This window comes from Bidens hawaiensis, unplaced genomic scaffold, assembly GCF_021521415.1.
Source record: "Bidens hawaiensis isolate Kalapana, Puna unplaced genomic scaffold, B.hawaiensis_p1.1 tig00001382_1, whole genome shotgun sequence".
Lineage (NCBI taxonomy): Eukaryota > Viridiplantae > Streptophyta > Magnoliopsida > Asterales > Asteraceae > Bidens > Bidens hawaiensis.
The window spans coordinates 3,952,291-3,975,673 of NW_027491078.1; the positions used below are offsets into that span (position 1 = coordinate 3,952,291).

A 23,383-nucleotide genomic window follows, 5' to 3' on the forward strand; every position below is an offset into this window, starting at 1 on the left:
TCGGACGCCATCACCGTCAACTACCACCGTCCACCACCCACCAAAACCGTCCATTACCACCACCCACTGTCCACCACCACCATCCATCGCCACTACCCACCGTCCGCCGCCACAATTTTATTATTATATTTTCTAGGTAACTTGAATAAATGACTTCTATCTTGTGAGATAAGTTTGACAGTTATGCAGACAGTATCAGCTTATAAAAACAAACAGTCTTATATTTTCAGCTTGCAGATCTTCAGACCACATCTTCAGTTGCAGACATGAAAACAGATGAAATCAGCTTGCAGACAGTTTATGTCTGCAAAAACAAACAGCACCTAATTGTCATCAGTCAAATAGTCATTAGTCATCATTTCATACATCTTTACTTTATTTTGTTAAAGCCGTTAAAACAAGTCATGCTATTTAACCATCAGTTACTTTTTCATCATTTGCATGCCTGAAATAAATGCTATGTGTATATAGCTTATTGGTATGATTAATTTAGTCACGCTACACATGGAAATATCAGTTTGAAATTTGAAAAAAACTTAAACCAGTCTAAACTTCCTAACAACTTTTGGCGCCAAAATAACCTTCATCTCATCCCACTAAACTCCAACAAACAACTTCACAAGCTTACTCCTCATCAATGGCGATGAAACTGATGCTAATCCTCACAGCAATTACCTTCACAACTACACTCCACCTCGCCACCGGAGACACTCACCAACGCCGCCGATACGCTGGCGAACTCCGGCTACGTCGCGATGTCGCTAACAATCAACCTCGTCTCCGACGTCTTGCTCTCACACCACAACTCCGCCACGGTATTCACGCCTCCGGACTCGTCATTCGCTGACTACGGACAGCCGTCGTTGTCCATCCTTCAATTGCACTTCTCTCCGATGGCGTTTTCGCTTCAGAGCATCAGGTCTCTGCCGTACGGCACCAGAATCCCCACCGTTGACTCAGGTTAGGTCCGAGCCGTCACCGTTCGATTAGATCTCGATTCATGACGTCATAATTGCTAGATCCTTCGGTTTCGGTTTATTTATAATCATTTTTGTTTAATAATAATAATATGATAAATGACGTCATAATGACGGAACTTCGGTTATTTTTAATCGTTTTTGTATTAACAATAATAGTAATAATAATAAGAAGAAATTAATAATTAGTAGTTATTCGTCTCTTATAGGTCAGTTCTCGATTAATGACGTCATAATAGTCGGAGCTTCGGTTTATTTTGTAATCATTTTTGTATAATAATTTTAATTATAATAATAATAATTAATATAACAATAAAAATATGAAGTTATGCTTCTCTTATAGGTCAGATCTCGAAAAATGACGTCATATCGTCGGATGTTCAGTTTATTTAATATCATTTTTTATAATAACAACAACAATAATAATTAATATACTAATTATAATAATGTGTATAGATCAAATACAAACAATTTTTTATCATAATAAGTATGTAAATAATTAGAGTAATTATTTTAATAATAGTGTAATTATTATTATTATTATTACTACTCTATAACTTTAAACCAGAAAGTATATAAATAACGTGAGTAATTATGTTAACATTATTATAATTATTATAAATATTATTATTTTATGTTTTTTAAATAGTATTATTATTATTCCTTTATAACTTTTAAACTAAAATAATTATTATTACACTATTTTATTTTTATAACCTAATTAATTCCGTTTAAAACCATAATTGCTATAGTTATTTGCATGTTTAACATGTTAATTTTTTGTTAATTCAGGTACATTCCTAACAGTTACCACACCATCACCGTCCGATCAAATCTCCATCAACGACGTCAAAATCGTCGGATCACTGATCGTATTCGGTATCGAAGACTTCTTCGACCCAAACTTCACCATCCCAGACACTCCGGTTCCAGTTTCCACCTTCGATCACTGTACGGCGTCGTTTAAAGATAACAACAACAACAACAATAATAATAATAATATCTCGTTTCATGATAGTGCTAACGTGTTAATATCCAGAGGATATTCCGTTATCGCCTCGTTTCTTAACCTCCAACTGTTAGGCTTAGGCTTAGGGTTTGTGACTCAGCCTCGGTTAACTGTTTTCGCACCGAGTGATGAGGTGATGATCGAATATTCCGGTAGGTTTCCGGACTACCAGTCTTTGTTTTACCGGCACGTGTTGCCTTGTAAGATCTCGTGGCGAGATTTGATTAATGTGGAGGATGGGACGGGATTCGACACGTATTTGGGCGGGTTTGAGGTGAGGATATTTAGGTCGGGTGGGACGTTTAAGGTGAATGAGGTTCCGATTACATATGTATTATAGTGAGTGGATTGTGGTGCATGGGATTAGAGAGGCGCTTTCGTTCGATGAGGTTGGTGATGGTGATGGTGATGGTGATGGTGATCCGTTTGATGATGATGGTTCGCCTGCGAAACCGGAAGGTAGAGAGTTGAGTGGCTCGGGTTCGGATCGGTCGGAGTTTTAGTATGTGATTAGGTTTACTAAAGATGTTGTTTCGGTTCTATGAATTTGATTACGAATTGAGTTTAAATCAATGAGCAAATGTGTATATTTTAAAGTGTTGCTTTAATATTTCTGGAAATGATAGAAATGGAGTTGGTATGATGATCTATTGGCAGTTAATTACAGGCTCGGTCCAGGTTCGGCTCGGCTCGGCTCGTTTGTTATTATTAATTAATTAATTAATTTATATATGTGTTTTTAATTGTTTTTATTAGGGGTGCAAACAAGTCGAATTACTCACAAGCTACTCGAGATTGGCTCGTTAAAAACTTTGATTGAGCTAAGCTTCACCGAGCCCAAGCCGAAATGTAAGCTCATTTGATAAACGAGCCCGAGTCCGATCTTCACTTTCGGAGTTCAAGCCGGCTCACGAGCGTATCATTTATATAATTTTTAAATTATATATCATTAATATATATATATATATTATATATATATATATATATATATATATATATATACCTATTCTAATAAAGTAAAATAAATGTGAACACTTGTCATGTTTTGGTTAATTCTTATAATTTTTTCCCTAAAAAACTAATATACCCTAATATATGTAATATATCAATAATTATTCACTTTCTTTTTACACTATATTTATATAATATCTATATATTTTTATAAATATAAATATTAACATATTATTTTACTATATATTTCAAAATACTTGGTGAATTTAAAAAATCAACAACAAATCATGCTTCTCAAATGAAAATTGTTTCGGGTTTTTTGTGGAACTTAAATTTGATTTTATGGGTCAAAAGTTAGTAAATAGATTGTTGGTATAAGTTAACTACATTTAGGTTAAAATTTGTGACTGGTCAAAAATGAAAATTTTGAGTATTTTTAAAAGTTTGAGAATGCAAAATAGATTTATCGTCAAATTTGTTATGGGTTCAAAGTGTTGACTTTAAAATGTCAAAAGTATGAAAGTTAGAAGTTTAAACATGATTCGGGTTTCAAATTTATTTTTAAGGGCATTTTTTGAAATAATTAAAAGGTTCGGGATTTGGCAAGCTGACTATTTTTCCCTCAACTATTAAAATATAAAAAAAATTGCGAACACTTTCGACGTGCCACCCCCATGCCTATCAATGCTTCTAACTTTTATCAAATTTGAAATATTTATGTCAACATTAATTTTTCCTTCAATGATGATCAGAGCGTTATATGGGAAGCATATCATGCAAAACTATGCTCAAATGAATATTTACAAAATTGAATGGGTAACATGTTATTTTTTATGTTGTCATTATGACAAAGTCGAGAAGCCCTCTGAAACTTATCAAAATCTTTTTCATGGTGTAGCTCAGAAAAATATAGCTCTTGAAGAACATCCATTGTTACAATTTAATGTTCTACTTTCCTTTGATGGGTGGTAAATTGATAAATATATCAATAAAGGTAACGCTCCTTTTATATTTAGGCTGAGTGGTTAAAACTACTATAGTATGAGAAGTTTTATTTCCGAAATTAGTTCATAACCAAAAGTCTTTCAATTATACATATATGGCACCGAGAATGAATTTTTCAATAAAAAGAAGCATCCTCGGGCACGTTTTTGCACGAACATTTTTTTTATTAAGTTCATTTAAAAAAATTATTTTGTGATATATATATAAATAAAAACAATTTATGTACACATTACAAGCATAGATGTAATACATTTTTTTTCATATACACTTATTAGTTTTTTTACTTATAATTTTATAATTTGAATTATCCCGTGTGTGACACGAGCTCTAAAACTAGTATATATATAATGTGATGAAAAAATAAAAAATAATTATAATTCTATAGAAAATAATTGATAAATAGTAAATGAGCCGAGCACGAGCTTAAAAATCTACTTAAGAGCCGAGTTCGAGCTTTGAAAATAGAGCTCGAAACGAGCTCGAGCTTTGTGCAACTAAAACGAGCCGAGCTTGAGCTTAGTCAAGCTCGGGCTCGGCTCGGCTCGTTTGCACCCCTGGTTTTTATTTATTTTGAGAAAAGCCGAGTCTAAGTTTGGCTCGAGCTCGTGTAGTATCTTAAATGAGCCAAAGTTTGGCTCGAACTCGGCTAATAAGAAATAAATATGTGGAAAATGTCCAAAAGAAATAAATTTAAAAATGCACAAGGCTTGAGCTCAGGCTCGATAACTAAGCGAGCTTTGTTTAAAGCTTAGGCTCGATAACTAAACAAGCTTTGCTTGAAGCTCGGTTCGAGTTTTATATCAATCCAATATCTATTAGCTTACTTACGAGCGGCTTGGATTGTTTGCACTCCCTATAGCATTCAATCAGTTTGGTTTTCTAATAGCTAGATAGAAAACTATTTTCAAATGCATCCATTAGAATTGGTGACCAGATGGGTTTCTAAACATCAGTTAGGTTTGGGCTTTGTGGCTATCGACATTCGACTAGTATCTTTAAATGGGCTTCATGGTCGATGCACAATGGTTTGACAAGCCCAATTTCTTAGCTGATTAATCCTAACTCTTAGCCGGTAGAGGTGGAAATCCCAATCTGTTAACCAAATCGATAGCGGAACCTACCCGAAATCGGCTATAATCGTTACAGTAGAAACCGGTTTGTAACCGTTATTAACTTTGTTAGGATCCAGTTAGAGATTTCACATAGAAACCCATTAACCGAAACCAGTTAAATTTAATTAGTTAATAATGTTAACTTCAATAGGTTACCTAGGCTAACCGCTTTTTAATCTAAACTAGCATGTTACCAAGGTAAGTGAATTTCCACTCAAAACCAGTTATGAAGCCTAACCAGTTATTGACAATAACCGGTTTTGAGAGTTTGAGCAATAATCGGTTACCGTTAGTAAGCGATATTCCAGAACCGGTTACCATGCATTTGCACCTCTAATCTTAGAAAAGATATTAAAGTTGGAGTGTGTTTTAAACAATCTGAAAATAGTGAAATGTCACGGGTTTATCTATGTTTATAATAATAATTTTACACCTTTATAAATATAAAAACTTTATTTGTTGAATAAATTTGTTAATTTATAAAATTAAACTTTAAATTATGTTTACTTTTTTAATAAATTTTAAGAATTTGCATGTATTTATTAAAATATAAAAAGTTGTGATGATATGAGAAACCTACGTATTGATGTATGCAAAATTCTTTGGATGAATGATGAAACGTTGTTACACATGGTATGGTCATATAATTTTGCAACAATTAAATTTGTTCCTCACCTACTTGTAAACGTGTATACATGTATTTAAACTATTGATTAGTTTACTTCGGTGAAAAACATATATGTAATTTGGACCAAGTTCATATTTTAAAAAATATCTGTGTACGATGTATCTCTCTATCCTTAATTTAGTAAAGTCAACTTGATACCATTTTTTTGGTCTAAATTCAAATAGGTGTCATGATTATTTATTTAAATTATCGATTAAAATTAAATTTTATCAACAATTTATCAATGATGACATAAGTTTTATAAATTTTAGTGTTTTAAAGTAAAAATGTCTGTTTCTATTTAATATGACTGTTTTATATAAGTTTAAAAATATAAAAAGTAATTTCGGTCTTTCAAAAAAAAAATTTAATGATTAGACTAGCATGCAAGCAACCTCTACGGTCTGGATATGTCCCAAAAAAAATTTAATGATTAAACACACTCATTTAGACAATATTCTTATGTGTGTCATACACATAAATGGACGTAAATATCTCTCGCTCATTAAACCTGCATATTAATGTGTCGTTGTCCTTGCTTCCTACGCTTCTTAGGCAGATTTTCTTTTATACCAAAATAACTTGAGTCAACCCAAACCGAGCTAACGAACGAACCAAGTATGATCATAAATTATGATTTGAATTTTACATCTTATATAGGTAGTACAATTAGACTAGAAAAACTAATTACTTGATTTTCTCCAAAACAATACTACGATATAACAGTAGGCAAGCATGAAGCATATAGCGATATGCCAATATGTACTTGAAATTTTGTTGAGAAGCAAACTATTATTATTATAAATACAAATCATTAAAGGTTGATGGTGTGGGTTTTAATAGAGTGATCCGGGCCACAGTCGGGAATGGTCGCCAAGTTAGGTTTTGGACGGATTTGTGGTTGGGTTCGGCGCCGGTTATGGACAAGTATCCGTCCTTATATGCGGTAGAAAAACATAAAAATGTCTTGTTAGCTGATCGGTTGGTGGTCACTGGATCTTCTCGTCGCATTGTGTGGGATTGGCTTAGAGCTCCTTGCTCCCATCAGGAGGTGAGCGAGAAGCAGGAGTTGGAAGATCTCCTTCAAGGGGTGGTGATGATTGACCGTGAAGATTCATGGTCTTGGGCGGTTGGTAGCTGCAAAGAGTTTGAGGTTTCGGCGATTAAAAGATGGATGGTGCGGTCCGTTGTGGACGCTGGGAGTTCCAGTTTCCAATGGAGCGATTGGGTCCCGAAAAAATGTAATATTTTTATGTGGAGGGCCGTTCTGGATAGCCTTCCAACCAAGCAGGCTTTAGCTAGACGTCATTTGTATTGTGATGATCATAGTTGCGCTTTATGTGAGAGTAATGAGGAATCGCTCGAGCACTTGTTAACCGGGTGTTCCATTTCTATGGCCGTTTGGAATGCGATTGGTTCATGGTGCAACATCCCTAGACTATTTGTTTTTCATGTCAATGATTTGGTGGAAGTGCATAAGGTTTGTGGTGCGACGGGGAATAAAAGGTTGATTATTCATGGAATTGTCATCATTACTTGTTGGAGGATTTGGCGGGCTATGAATGAAAAGATTTTTTCGGGCAAGAGCACTAACGTGGCAGAAATGGTTGCGGATATAAAATCTTTGGGTTTTCTTTGGTACAAAAATAGATCTAAGATAGGGGTGGTGGATTGAAAAAGTTGGTGTTTATTTGATGTAACGTGATTGTTGGTTTTGGTTTTTGGATTTCAGCGTCTTTCTCCGTCTTGGTGATAGTCGTTGGTTGTGTCTTTTTTTAATGAAAGTCAATTTTCAAAAAAAAATTAAAGCTGTAACGACAAGTGTCATTAGTTATTTATTGGCGTAAAGTGTTTAAATACTACGTGGCATCCTAATTTAACTACGTGTTATAATAATTAATGTAAAGATAATTGTCATACTATACGTACATTTGCCCTTTCTACAAGGCTACAATCATTGTTTAGTTAATTACAAAATATAAAACAAAATAGGGAAGCTATACTTAAGTTAAAAGACGAAAATTTAATATCAATAATGTATACCAAATTCTAGAAATGTTCGGAGTAAACAAATTATACTTTAAGTAAATGATTTATTTAAAGAATATAATCTTCATTTCACGTATAAATGAAGATTAGGTATGAACAATCAAAATGTACAAGGGGTGAATTGAATAAATAGTTTGAATATAAGTTTATATTAATTAGTTTATTAGATCTTTTAGTTTGAGTCTAGTTAGGAGTCTTATTGAGCAAATTTGAGTTTTAGTATAAATAGATGGTTTAGGGTTATCGTATTTTGTGTGGTTTCGTTCTTATTAATATTGAAAGAGTCGTGATGACGTGGTGAGTTACCACAAAAATATCAGTGTTGTTTGTGATGCTCAATCCAATTAAGTCTAACATCAAGTCCCAGATCGACAATCAACACGAACTAAACGAATAACTCTCGTTTATATTAATCAGAAAATCTCACTTAAAAACCTGATTACAGCTCTCAAACCCTAACTCGGTTTGACTCTTGATGAACCCTAACTTGGTTGCACCAACTTCTTATTATAATGTCTAACCATAACTCGGCTTATATAGACTAACCAAACTTGCTAGCCAAGACATTACCAAATATAATAAACCCTAATAATTCTTGTACTGGGCTTTACACTTGGGCCAAACAACAATTGAGCCAACAATCACCCCCCCCCCCCACACATTGTTTATCCGACTCACCCAAATCACCCCGTAATTTTCTACTCGAAATTGGTGAATCTTCTACTTGCCATCATTCTCTTGATTTTTCCGAGGCTTTTCTTGATCTCTTGCAATGTTCTTTGGGCTCTACTTAGCTTGAAGTAACACTTGCTTCGTTTGATCATTACTTGTCTTCCCTTGGGCTTGAATCTCTTTCTTAACAACACGTTTAGTTTCTTGAACACTCTTCTTTGAACTTTGAATTTTGGAACTTGGATATGTGATTGTAGTCTGACTCGTAACTGGCTTGTCTTTTTTCAGTCCAACACTTTGAAGATCCCGACCTGCAAAATTCTTCATTCCAATGATAGCCTGTTGACCGATGTCTACTACATCCCGAGCCTACAGTTCAATATTATAAGTCTTGGTCAAGCAACGGAAGGTGGATGCGAGATTCACATGAAACATGATTTGCTAACCATTAAAGATGATGCAGGTAAGCTTTTGATGAAGGTGACAAGAACCAAGGACCAATTATACAAGATTAGCCTCAAGATAGCAAGTCCCTTATGACTTGACCCACGATCTTAACCATCTCGGTTTTCGCAACCATCTTGGTCCTCATCGTCTCGGTTTTGACCTCCGGTTTCACGGCCTCTTCCACGCCCCTGTGAACTTGGCCAACCCTTACATCGGCTACCGGACTGATTATACGACTTGCCGTTGTAACTACTTTCTGATCGATTGAAAAGTAAATGACCTTGTGAATTTGAAGCGCGCTCTCTCCGTCGTAGACGTTACTCAAACGCCTTAAGTCTTCCAACAGCATCTTCAAACATCAAACTATCAAGATCAACACTTTACTCGATTGAGGCTACGAGTTGAAAGTACTTGTCTGGAACCGCATCCAGTAACTTCTTTACCAAGACATCTTGCTCGAACACGTAACCTAGACTCGTTGCCTTTGAAACCATACTTGTTATTTTTCCTACAAACTCGTCAACAGTCTCGTTTTCTGCCATCTTGAGTTTCTCAAATTCACTTTTCAGAGTTAGCAGTCGAGCCTTTTGAACTCGCTCGGCCCCAACATACCGTGCCTTCAAATCCGTCCATATATCCCGGGTATTCTTGTATTGAGAAATCTGAAGAAGAATATCACCATCCACCACTTGAAACAAAAACGATCTTGCTGTTTTATTCTTCTTCGCATCACCCTCTTCTGGTTAAACAATATCCCATAGGTCTTGATCGTCCAATATCGCTTCCACCACAACCGCCCATGTGATGTAATTAATTCCATTCAGCTTTGGAAACTGTAACGAAATCCCCCCACTTGCTTTGGGTTGGATTATTGGTCTTTTTTCGTCACCTGTCATTGATGTAGAACCCCTTTGCTTCACTTCTTTGGAATAAATACAAACCAATAAATTCCGAACAACTTTTCAGAACCAAACCAACTTGCTCGTATCAAACCTTGGTTAAAACCTAACTCGTTTAACCCAATAAATACGAACTTTGAATTGAACCCGCTTGTCCAATCCAAAAATAATGATTAAACCGTCTTGTTTAACCAATAAAATATTAAACCGCTTTAATGATAACTTTCTTTTCAATGTTGCAACAAAACCAAAAAAATAACAAACTAATTAATGACTTTTTCTTGTTCTTCGAATTCAACCTGTGCTATGAAAGCCTTGTTGACTTTGTGACACTTTTATCAATCTCCTTTAATCACAAAAATAAAAACCGTATGCCTCCACCGCCTCCGAATAATTAACAGAATCTTATCGGAAAACAGAACAAAAGCAACTCTTTTCTCTTGTTTATTTTTCTTCGGATTATTGCTGTCGCACAAAAGACTTTCTATACAGGTCTGGTTGACCGGAAAACCCAACTTTGTTCCGATATGCACTGGCGATCGCTCCTCCTCAAGCTACCGCTTGCCGCCGAACACGATACCGATTATCGATTTCTTGAACTTGGCTCTGATACCAATTCAAGTCTCAGATCGACAATCAACACGAACTAAACGAATAACTCTCGTTTATATTAATCAGAAAATCTCACTCAAAAAATTGATTACAACTCTCAAACCCTAACTCGGTTTGACTCTTGATGAACCATAACTTGGTTGCACCAACTTCTTATTATAATGTCTAACCATAACTCGGCTTATATAGACTAACCAAACTTGCTAGCCAAGATATTACCAAATATAATAAACCCTAATAATTCTTGGACTGGGCTTTACACTTAGGCCAAATAACAATTGAGCCAACACAGCATTATTGACACTCTCCGGTTAAAACGGAATATATAAAAAAATGAACTATAATGACGAGAACAAAACTTAATTATTGTGCAAAATGACTTGTTTTATATTGTTAAATGAATCGCGAGCCTTTGCTTGTGTTTTTTGAAACAAGGTTGCGGATAATTAAGAATTCAACAATTCTTATTTAGCAATACGTTTTCTGTAAACAAGGTTGTGCATGCATAACACGTATGCTATGTCTTTACCCACACCAAAAGAAAACAAGAGGACTTTCAAAATAACATATTCAAACCATGAAAAGAAAAGGGTTGAAACAATGACAACTTCATGGTCTCCATAACGTGGATGTGGCAACCGGCAACATATATCAATGAGTCAAGTTTTTGTTATTATTTTCTTTATAATGAGCCAAAGAGAGAAATAAAAATTTAAATTAAAATGAAACTTGTTAAAAGTCATATAAAGTGTTTGGTGTTTTCCTTTTACTTTTACATATAATTAATTAGATTTGCGCAATTGTTTGGGAGATGCATGTCAAAAGTGTTGTATGGGGCGACCTTTCTATTAGTTTGTTTGGATAAAATTCTCATTAAAGTGAAGTGCTTTGTTTGGATATTAAATCCAAAACATACTCCATGTTGCTACACACATGTTCTGTATAGGTATTAAGCCTCAATCAGATAAATGTCTCTTTTATTCTCTACAGTTGAACTTGATATGTGTTCAGTGTTCTTATGTGATGCACATTCGTGAAACCTATTTGGAGAGGTCTTTCACTCTGTAGTGATTGGGATTTCATAGGTTTGGATATAGTTTCTGTGTGTCGGAGATTGTTGCAGCTACGACGTCTAAATGAAGAAGATATTACTTACAGGGCCATTTCTGAGAGTCGTTGATATTTTTTGGGTCGAAGACGAAAAAAATTTTAGGCCTCAAATAAAAGGGGTTTTTGGATTTAAATAATTTTTTTTTATACAATTTTGTTTTTACCAAATAATTCATTAATTTCATGCTACTAGAAGTTTGTTTTAATGTACGTTATATTCAGCTTACATCGAAACAGAAGGCAAGCGGGCAACAAGCTACGCCGCTACCCCTTTTTGAATCGCAAAACCCAATCTTTTAAAAACTATATTTGCTGAAGTGAAACAAACGTTTTACGTGGTCGGCAGGATTCGAACCTGCGCGGGCAGAGCCCACGTGATTTCTAGTCATGCCTGATAACCACTCCGGCACGACCACAATGAGCTTACTTGGTTATGATTTGGATTGTGATTTTTTTATGAAAATATACTTAAATGAATTGAGTAATTGGGTTTAGACAATAAAAATACAAGTTTTTGCATAAAGATAAATATAAATTTAATATATATATATATATAGGGGATGGATCTTGCGAGAAGTGATATTATAGCGATAAGTGAATCTGAACCATTGATTTGTTTAATCAATGGTCAACAAAAGAAATGGCAAATTCGTAAATACAACACATGTTTATGACATATTTTTAATTAAAAATGGTGTATATGTCTTTTGTGATGTAGCCCTTTTTAAACTAGATATTAATACATTTAGCAGTTTAATTTTTTATGCTTAATCAATGGTAATAGTGTCATATATAATTTTTACTATTTTATTTCTTTCATTAAGCTACACATTAATGTATGTGAAAATTTTATAATTGTAGATTATTAGCATGATCCGCTATTTATTATATGTAGTTCAATATATATAAAAAGAGAGTTTATTTTGTACTTTGTATGTGGTAGTTAACGGTTTCATTTTTTTATGCTTAACCAATTATCATAGTGTCATATATAATTTTTACTATTATATTTTATTTCATTAAGCTAAACATTACTGTATGTGAAAATTTTATAATTATAAGGTATTAGCATGATCCGCTATTTATTATATGTAGTTTAATATAAAAAAAGAGTTTAATTTGTATTGTGTAAATGGTATTTTGAATTGTTTATGTGTAAACTTTATTATGTGTAGCTTCATATATGTACTATGGATGTGGTATTTCGAATTGTGTACGTGTAAATTTTGTCGTCTGTAAGTTCATATGTGTACTGTGTAGGTAGTATTTCGATCTTAGTACGTGTAAATTTGATACCATGTAGGATCATTTATGTGTTATGTAGGTTCATATATGGTTTGTGTAGATAACATTTCGAATTGTGTATTCGTAATTTTTATCTTCTGTAGGTTCATATATATACTGTGTAAGTGGTATTTTAAATTGTGTATGTATAAATTTTAACTTGTGTAGGTTCATATATGTACTTGGTATGTGGTATCTCGAATTATATACGTGTAAATTTTATCGTGTGTAGGATCATTTTATGTAATATGTAGGTGGTTTTACGAATTCGGTATAAAGTTGAAAATATTTCTAGATATGGTTAAATTTGAAATATTATGACGAACGAATTAATCATAGATTAAAAAAAAACAATTTAAAACAGAACGTAGTTTGTTTTGTTACTTAATTATATTGGTTGATAAATTAGTATTCGAAATGCATCAATTATTTCATGGTAAATGGAACCAGTGAAAAAAGAAATAAAAATAAATCCATACTAACTAAAGAATATCTAGTGGTATAAATAAATTGTAACTTACAAATCATAAAGTCTGGATATTAATGCTTAGACTTTTATTTAGGGGTAGATTAAAAAAAATTAAATGATATTATTTTAATCTACCTATACTACCCTTTTATTTATTTATTTTAATTTTTTCTCAAATTTCATTAATTACAATAAATGTAATATATTTTCAACCATTGATTTAATAATTTAATGGTTGAGATCACTTCTTACACTTCTCGCTATAAGAATCACTTCTGAAATGAACCTAATCCTAATATATATATATATAATTCGGATCTACCGGATGATCGGGCCGGTGGACATCAACCACCTTGCCCTCCTTCAAAGCCAGCACCGACGATTAAATCATTTTTTGAATAGAGGGAAACACCCATTTAATCTCTTCCATTTGGATGGAATAAACATAGACACTAAATCATCCATGTATACTAGTTTCTGTATTGAATTAGGTTCATTTTTGTTTGTTTTAGCACAATAGTTAATTACTATTTCAAAGATAAAACTTATTTATCATTTTTTTTCTACTTATTAAAAATTCACACGCTTTGGACAAAGAAAAGAGAAAAAAACAACCCACAAACAGAAGATTAACAGAAAATCCCTGTTGGCTTCAATGATTAATATTGATTTAGAAAAAGAAAATTCCCAGAGTTGGTGGCTACACTTAGATTTTAGGCTTTGAATTGGCTCTCATCATTTGATCACCGGCTGGCTGGCTCGCTCGTCTCATTCTCTTCTTTAATTTTATTTTTTAATAATTTAGTTTTATTTTAACATTATTGTTATTTATATATGTAATTACTTATAAATTGGAGTTTAAGTTTATATCAATCTAGCATTTAAAAAGTTCTGAAAAAGACGGATCTAGCAAAATCAGTAAAGAATGAGCTAAATTAAGAAAAGAAATTGGTTACCGTGAAAAACCATTAAAAAAACCATTAAAAAAAATTCACGAAACCCACCAATATTCTGATTAATTAATCTAGTGTGCTAAAATATAGCTTGCGCTAGGTAACCTTCAAAAAGATTAAATGCGTAAATATGTTTTATTACTTATATTTAAAATGGCAATAGCACTATTATTAATATTATAAATTGTTTATTAGATTACATCGAAACAGAAGGCAAGCGGGCAACAAGCTGCGCCGCTACCCCTTTTTGAATCGCAAAACCCAATCTTTTAAAAACTATATTTGCTGATTAAAGGAAATATAGTTTTTAAAATTAATCATGTAATGATTAAAGGAAATAATATGTGAGTTTTACCAAACTAGGGTGAGAGGAGAAAGTGAGAAACTATTTATTAAAATAAGTGATTTTAAAATTATTTACTAAAATATGTGATTTCTCTGCTAATCTTAATGGGTTATTGGATAGGAAAAGATTTAAATTGTTCTTAACAAATAATAATGATAAAAGGTCTAAACTAAAATAAATTAAACGCATTTTGTTCCATCATGAAGTTTTATCTGGAAAAAAATTGTTAGTATCTGTGAAAGAAAAGATTTTCAAAATCTTTTTAGTTTCTTTATAAACGTTTTTATCATTCATTTAATATTTAACTACGATAATAGATTTTTTTTTACTTTTTAATATATTCCCTTTTAATTATGTATTCCCAAAATAACTCTTTTTTAGAAAAAAATTTCCAAAATAACTAGCAAAATACAAACGACGAGAATTAGGTTGGTGTTGATTCGGATTGTTATGCTATGGACACTTACTATTACAATTGAAAAAGAAAACCAAAAAATAAAGTCTTAATATGACTGAAAAGATATCTGCACGGGTTTTATATCGATCGAGAAAACCACAAAAACAAATATCGGAACTGTTGTTGTTCAGTCGAAATCGGTTTGATTTATATGGTACGGTACATATGAATAGTTTACAATAAAAAATATGTTCAAAATCAACACATTTTAAAATTAATAATAAACCCCCTTATTCAAAACGGTTCAAAATATTTTATATTGATGTTATAATTTCTTTCACGCAAAATACAAATAAAGTAATTGCATTCTCTATATAACTAATTCTATAAAATTTTGAACGAAATCAACGTGAACAAAACTAATTGAGTCAACAATTCAGTTTACGGAATACGATTATTAAAAAGGATTTACAAAAAAAAAAAGACTTATTTTGATAAAAATATAAAATGTTTTTATTTTATTAGAAAACTTTTTCTTATTTCTTTTAAATATAAAATTTCTTTTATATAATAACTCATTAAGATTAGGAGAGAGAAATACAATTTTTTTAAGAAATCACCTATTTTAATAAATATTTTTAAAATTACTCATTTAGATAAATATTTTTTCCTCTCACCCTATTTTGATAAAAAAAACTCAAATACTAATAAAAGCTTCAACACCAAATCTTTATTTATGGAATTTTCTGTTTCCAAATATTCTTACCAATTCTAAAATATTAAATTTTTGTATGGGAAAGCACTTCATGTGATATAAGAAATCTAAGTAATTAAATAAGGTATATTTCAATTATCACAGCTTGCTGACAACTACTTGCTCTCCCTCCAAACAATGTTTCAATTTTTTTTCTTTCCTATAAATACCAAATAACACCACCCTCTTCCACTTCATCCATAACCTAAAACCATCAAATTCGCATAAGCACGCGCACACACACAGTCAGTCACACATAAAGGCTATAATCAAATCAACAATGGGTTATTTGGATCATGTCTCCGATTTGTGTTCCCTGACAAGTACAAGAAAAGGAAAACGAAAAAATTTGGAGGTTTTTTATTTTATTTTCCCTAGTTATATTTGTTTTCTTGGTTTTATTTATGTTGTTCAAAATTTGTTAAAGTTGAGTTTGTGTGTGTGCATGTTTTAGACAGTTGAGATCAAGGTGAAGATGGACTGTGATGGCTGTGAAAGGAAGGTCAAGAATGCTGTTTCTTCTTTGTCAGGTTATTTTATTCTCTTTCAATCTTAACATATTACAGTATAAGCATTGTGGCATGTTTATCCACTTAATAAAACCATGCAAATTAAACAAGCTTTTCTAATCCACTGCTCATGTTATTATGTTACTCAAATATGTCCCATGATTAAAATTTGATCATTAGCTAAAGGATAAAATGTTTATAAAAACCGTTTAGAAACGGAAAACTGTTTGAACCAAAACAAGTTTGCCGATTTGGGATATATGATTCAATTTTGACAACTAGCCTCACGGTTTGATTTATGGTTTAGACCTTGAAACCGTCTATGCATCTAGGTCAAATAGCCAGTTTATCAAATCCTATATTTAAAAAAAGAAAACTTTTAAGAATATTGAAAAATATAGTATATATTTACGCATTTGGGAAAAATGTAGTAATTAAGTTTGTATAAAACCGTGAAAACTGGTCGGTTCGGCCTAATACTCAACCAGACTGGTTTAGTTTGTCGTTTTCTAAAACCGTGGTTAGTCCTGAGCTTAGTTAAGAAAATATTTCAGAAATTTTTTATTTTTATTTTCAATATCTCTTATTTTTGTAGTATGGGAATGGTAATAAATAATAATACCCATGTCTCTTTTCAGCATGAACTCATACTAATTGATGTGACCGTCCTCTTATTTTTAAATCTTAGGTACCAAGTGTAATGGCTCGAAGCTTCACATATTTATTTTAATTAACTATAAAACTATTATATATATTTCAACTTGTTTTAAACGTCTCTTTTAACTTGCAACACTAAATAAAATCTACACAAATTACATCTTACACAATGCATTTGACCGTCATTATATATTGACCAAGGATTCTTAATTTCCATCTTATGTAGGCGTGAGATCGGTGGATGTAAACCGTAAACAAAGCCTAGTAACAGTGAAGGGTTACGTCGAGCCAAAAAAGGTCTTGAAGAAGGTTCAAAGTACCGGAAAGAGAGCTGAAATGTGGCCATATGTGCCTTACAATCTTACATATTATCCTTATGCTCCTCAAGCCTATGACAAAAAGGCCCCTTCGGGCTATGTTAAGAACGTGCCTCAAGCATATCATGCTCCTAATTCCCCCACCGAGAGGTTTGACAACCTTTTCAGTGACGAAAATCCAAACGCATGTTTAATCATGTGAATGATGTCAGTGTCACAAATTTTGAATTGGAACGGTTTAGCTTATGGTATAATTTTAATGATGCTTTAATGTACTTTGTCGTAGTTTGGTTTATTCGTTTGAAATCTTCGTCGAATGTTTATTGTTTAATAAAATTCTTTTCTTATTTTAATTAGGAAACATAGAGGTGCACAAAACCAAGTATTTTTAGGAACCAAAACTAGGAATAATCAACAAAAGTCAAGAATCGGGTTGGTAAGAACCGGTTCCGGATATGGTCAGGCTTGTTGGGTCTTTATCGGGTTTTGGGTCAGGTTAAACAGAAATTTCGGTCTCACGTTGGTTTTTTTTGGCCATTCATGTTTTTAGAAGCTCAAAAACTGAAATTCATACAAAACCGAACCAGACCTACATCCCACGTACACCCCTAGTGGTCGGGGAAGACTACCGGAATTGTAGAGGGTTAATTAGGCAGTTGGATAATAAAGGCTAAGGTGAGTGTTGGTTTAAGAGTCTATCAAAAAGTTGTTATTTTCATCCAAATAGGTGAAAAGACATAAGTTTCCATGACTTAACGTTAAAAAAATAAACGAGGTTAGCGATTTAAGCGAAATTGACAATAATAGAGAAGCCTGAAGGGTCCAAATCAGTTTGCTCGTTATGTATGTCTTTATGATCATAAATCTTACATATAAATCTAACTATATTATATTATTAAAGCAACACAAGTTATCTACATGACATTTAACTAGGCACTCCAATAGAATGCCAAGTAGATGTCATGTCACTATTTCCTATTATATTATGACTCATGACCTGTTTTCCTATTATAACACATGACCCGTAAGGCTTTATAAAATTTTGAAAAATATATTATTGTGTTATACGGGTTTTGAACCCAAGACCTCATATTTCAAACCAAATGTGCTTACCAACTCCACTAAAATGGTAATTGTGTTTGATTTTTTTGACTTAACATATATAAATGTGATTTTTTTTCAAGTATAAAACCAAAATTACATTTAATTGTTAACATTTTCATAATTCACACATTGTCTTCTCATATCTCTTTAACACAACCATTTAAGATTTTTCATCGTTTCTCTCTTTATTTTAAAATATAATATATTTTTATTTATTTTCTTTTACAACAAAACCTTAGTCTTTGTAAATTTAGTTTTTAAATATGTGACAATATTTTGTTGTAAATATCATTTTTATTCACACAACATTTAATATAACAATATCGGTATGAATATTTTATTTGAAATAAATCAAACATCAAGATTTGGTTTTCAACTTAAAATAATAATGCATAATAGATCAAAAACTTAATAAAAAAAAGTCATAAATAAAAATTATTATATGAAACAATTGAATTTACGTATTACATATAATAAATTTTAATTTTTATTATATTTTTCACTCGTATAAAACACGAGCTCTAACCTAGTACAAAATAAATAACACTTACCGGCCTTACTCAGAGTTTGTTACACGTCAATCTATATTAATAGTTGTAAATTATACCCTCTAAATTGATATTTTGTTGTTCAAGATGTTAATATTATTGAGTTGTCCTAATTAGCAACATGTCACCCACAATTAACACCAACTATATCAAAAAGTCAAAGCTCTAATTAAATACTTAAATGTGTTACAAGGCCAACTCTGAAAAAAAAATAATTAAAATAAAAAACATCGAAGTCGAATAGTTAAGACTAAACGCTATGGGGGCGCGGAAGGAAGGGGGAGGGGCGTGGTGGGCTTCAAACACCGTCGGGGGCGCTGTAACATTCGTCAATTTCGGGTCTTGTTTGTATTCGTTTTTGTATTTGTTTATTATGTAAACCGACCCGATTTGTAAACCGAAGCTTATGTTATAATCAAAATAATGGATTTATGTTACAATATTGTTTCATACTTGTTGGGTCTTGAAAACATCCTATTTTTATTTTTATTTATTTATTTATTATTATTTTTTTTTTGTTGTTTTGTGTTTTTGTCTTAATCCATTTTGCATGAAAACTCTTGTGTCTCACACCCATATTTGACCACCAACATTACCCTATATATACACCACCTTTCCTCTTCATTTTCCCTTGCTACAACTCAAAAAAAAAAAAAAAAACTCTCTCAAATATCAAAGATTCAGGTTATCTTCTTAAGTGTTCTTGAAGGATTTTGGTCTTTCATCTTAATTAGTTTATGTAGCCTTATTAATACTTGTTTATGGTTGTGCAACATATATATATAATATACACCCCTTGTTTACCTTTGGTAGTTACTTCTCCGATTCCGGTCGGTGAGGTTTCGGACCCCATAAGGCAAGGCTTCATGGAGGACTTCGTGTCCTTGATATATATACATCTATATAACTTGTTCATACATATTAATCTTGCTTATTTTAGTTTGTTGGTCATGTTTACAAATTCCATGGTTATGGGTTTTTAAGAGTCTATGCTTCGGTTTAACCGTAAATAGCTCTAAACCGTAAACCGAACTTTGTTACTAGTTTTGTTTGTTTAAACATACTTAGTGTTAGATCTAAGTTTCTAAAATCATTTTTACAAATTCTATGGTTATGGGTTTGTAGAATCTTACCTCGGTCTTAACCCGAAACACGATCCGAACCGAAAACCGAACTTTTGTTTAAAGACTTTATTGTTAACTTTTGGTATTTTTTTATTTGTACATTATTATACAAGTTATTTAGTGTTTGGACATGTGGAAACCATCTATGAACTTGTTGTAAGATGGAAACCGAACCAAACCGATTCTTGCTCGCTTAAGACACAAGTGTGTTTTTTTTAGCCATCAAGACTTGTATATTTCTTTAAAAATAGTTACAAATTGATTTTTAAATATTTTCTTAAGTACTTGGAAATGTTGGATCCAACTTGATCTCATAACAAAGTTTGGACCGACAAAACCGAACACTCGCTTAACGTGCGTTGTTAGTTCTAATACAATGGAACTACATACTTGGTTAAGTCTTATTAAATTTTATTGAGTTATCTCATAACATTCAATATTTTGGAAAGTTGACTTTGGGTTTGACCAATTATCAAGACCCGAACCGACAACCCGAACACTCGATAAAAAAAAACCCGTTTTAGTATCTTTATTCCAAAGGGATTTGCATTCTTGCATTTTACCCACCTTATTACTTAACATAGATTGAGTAAATATTAAGGTTAGATACTTTAACCCGGTTTCGAGCAAACTTACATTTTTAAAGGGTTATTATTATAAATCTTAAATAGTCACATTTTAAACCTTGAACTTTAATTATTTACATTTCTCAACATTTATTTTGTTTAAAGACCTTCAAGACAACCTTTTTAAATTCAAGACTTCTTTTCTTTTTAGGCATTGTGCGTTAAACTCGTCGTTCCGATAAATCTCCAAATTATCATCTTTCAAGTTTACTACTTGAAGGTGAGTACTTCATACCCCATTTTCCATCTTTTATTTTGGGGGTGACATTTCATACTTTTTCAACAAAATACTTTAAATTTGAATCTTAAACCACAAACGTAGTTGTATACTTTACCTAAATAATTGCTCGATTTGGTGTTCTATGCTTATATGCCTATGTGTTTATCGCTTTTAGTTGGTGGAACTATAAAATCCTAGACTATTTGGCATCCCCTTATAGCAAGGTGTCGTTAACGTAATGCAATTAACGATAACTATAAAATCCTAGACTATTTGGCATTCCCTTATAGCTAGGTGTCGCTAATGTGTTTAGAGATATCTATTTATCCAAATTGCCACTTTTATTTATGTTTCGTATGCAAGTTTTGTGGCTATCTTTATTATATACTAATATGATTAAACTTATGAATTGCTCACCGACCTTTGTGTTGACAAACTTTATTTTATGAAATGTTGCAGGTTTGCATCTTGGTTGATTTATGATTGTGAAGAAAACGACATCAAAGACCTTAGGATATTAGTAAAAATGAACAATATCAATTTGCCATATTTTGTGATATCTTGTTCATGGTTATTTTATGGATAATTGTTATGTGACATTTTCAATGTTGTGAAATGAAATGATTTTATTAAATACTGTCACTTTAATTATTGTCATGTGCTTATGGACAATCGTTACACCTCGGCATGTTCCGCCGCCTTTGGTCAGGATGTGACAGGCGCGGTGGGGTGGAGCACGGACGGGGGAGAGGTGGAGGGGACGATGGGCGCGGAAGGGAGGTGGGGGGGAACCCCAACGGCAAAAAATTCTAGTCGTTTAAAAAAAATTCAATTAACATTTTTATATAAATTCAAACCCTTTTCTCAATTTTACTTAAACAATTTTCATTTTCACACCAAATTTAACCATCTTCACACCAAATTTAACCATCTTCACAACATTTATCTTCACACCAAATCATGAATCCTAACACGAACACGAGCTCAAGCTCAACACCGAACCCAAACCCGAACCCGAATCAAAACCCGTGGGATCCGAGTTGTATGTGGTGGGCTAGTTTGTTCGCAAATAACGTCGACCTTAGCAACCCGTTCTATGCAAACCAACAACGACCGATGATTCCTCCACCCATGCCACCGTTTACTCCCGATATGTTCTTTCGGGGGCCAATGCCGTATACGTCCTCGCAAGTACCACAAACCCAAATACCAGAAACGGAAGTACCCGAAACGCAAGTCTGGCGTCCAAAAAGAAGTCATAAAAAAAAAGAACCCGGGTGACGTTCGAACAACCGAAAAGGTCGAACGACAAATGTGGGAAGCAGACGAGGAAATGGCGTTAGCGTTAGCGTGGATCGACTCTTCCAAAGACTCGATTCAAGGTATATTATAAATATATTTATATGTTTTCCATGTTATATTTTTTTGTTTACTAATATTAAACTTTTATATGTATCGAAGGTGACGGCAGACATTCGCCGGAGTTTTGAGTACAAATACGCACCAAGTTCTTTGCTTTAATGGGTCGAGGAGAGTATCGCGGGAATGATTCCGTCTACAACAAATGGAAGTCATTACGCACAAAAATAACCGACTTTACAACCGTTCACACCCGCGTGCAGAACAACAGAAAAGGCGGTATGAGCGATGCCAATGTGCTGGAGGCCTGCTTAAAATAATACAAAACCCTTTATAATAAAGATTTTAGCATGTTGGATGTATGGAGACAATGCATAAGCTGCCAAAGTGGCATACGGTCCCGACATCATCACCACCGCGACCGTCCAAATGGTCAAAGACAACGTCTACTTCGGCCACTCAATCGTCGTCGCAGCACATGTCCGATGGTCGTTGTCAATTTAATCTAAACGAGTTGGATCCGGAATTAATTTTTGACGAACCGGATGAGTTGCCACGGCCAGTAGGAAGAGATAAAGCCAAGGCGGTGGCTAGAGGTGGAGGATCTTTGTCCAGAACCACATCCTCTAAGAGTTCCGACATGAGTTCGCATCTTGAAAACTTGGAGCTGAGGCTAGTCGAGATTGCCAACATTAAAAAACAAAAACAGGAGGGCCTCATGAAAGTGCACGAAGAAAGAAAGGCGATGCTTGCGGAATACAAAGCGATGCACTTGGCGCGAACGAAACAAAAGGAACTCGAGCTCATCACAAAAGATCTATCGCATCTAGATCCTGTGTCGCGGGCGGTGATTTAAAAAGAAGAGCAAAGATATTGGCCAAATATGCAAACGAGGACGAGGACGACGACGAGCATTAGTGATATTTTTATTTGTAGGATTTTTATTTTTATTTGTAGGGTTTTTTTATTTGTATTGGTTTTTTTATTTGTATTGGTTTTTTTGTTTTATAAATGAAAAGGAAAAAAGGTTGGGCTTCAAAGCCCCCTCACCATAGAGGCGCATTATGTCCTGGGGATTCGATGCCCCCAGTGCCCACGTAGCCCTGACGTGACGCTGTGGAGGGGCTTCGAAGCCCCCCACCATAGCACGCAACCTAAGTAAGTTTATAGATGCTAGAATCCATAGTTAAACAATGCGGTCAAATC

The 23,383-nt window shown here is 33.2% G+C and overlaps 1 protein-coding gene, 1 non-coding gene and 1 pseudogene across 2 annotated transcripts; 2 read left to right on the top strand and 1 right to left on the bottom strand.

Annotated features, from left to right (window-relative positions):
• Positions 1-637: 637 nt before the first annotated feature.
• Positions 638-2,489, top strand: LOC143573702 (putative fasciclin-like arabinogalactan protein 20; annotated as a pseudogene).
• A 9,355-nt stretch (positions 2,490-11,844) lies between these two features.
• TRNAS-AGA (transfer RNA serine (anticodon AGA)) lies at positions 11,845-11,926 on the bottom strand. Its single transcript has one exon. It is a non-coding gene; the product is annotated as a tRNA-Ser (tRNA).
• Positions 11,927-15,924: 3,998 nt separating this feature from the next.
• Positions 15,925-17,438, top strand: LOC143573710 (heavy metal-associated isoprenylated plant protein 20-like). The gene is made up of 3 exons (XM_077058517.1): positions 15,925-16,068; positions 16,168-16,243; positions 17,106-17,438. Exons 1-3 carry the CDS (start codon positions 15,994-15,996, stop codon positions 17,396-17,398), a joined length of 444 nt encoding a protein of 147 aa, XP_076914632.1. The 5' UTR covers positions 15,925-15,993; the 3' UTR covers positions 17,399-17,438.
• Positions 17,439-23,383: the final 5,945 nt, after the last annotated feature.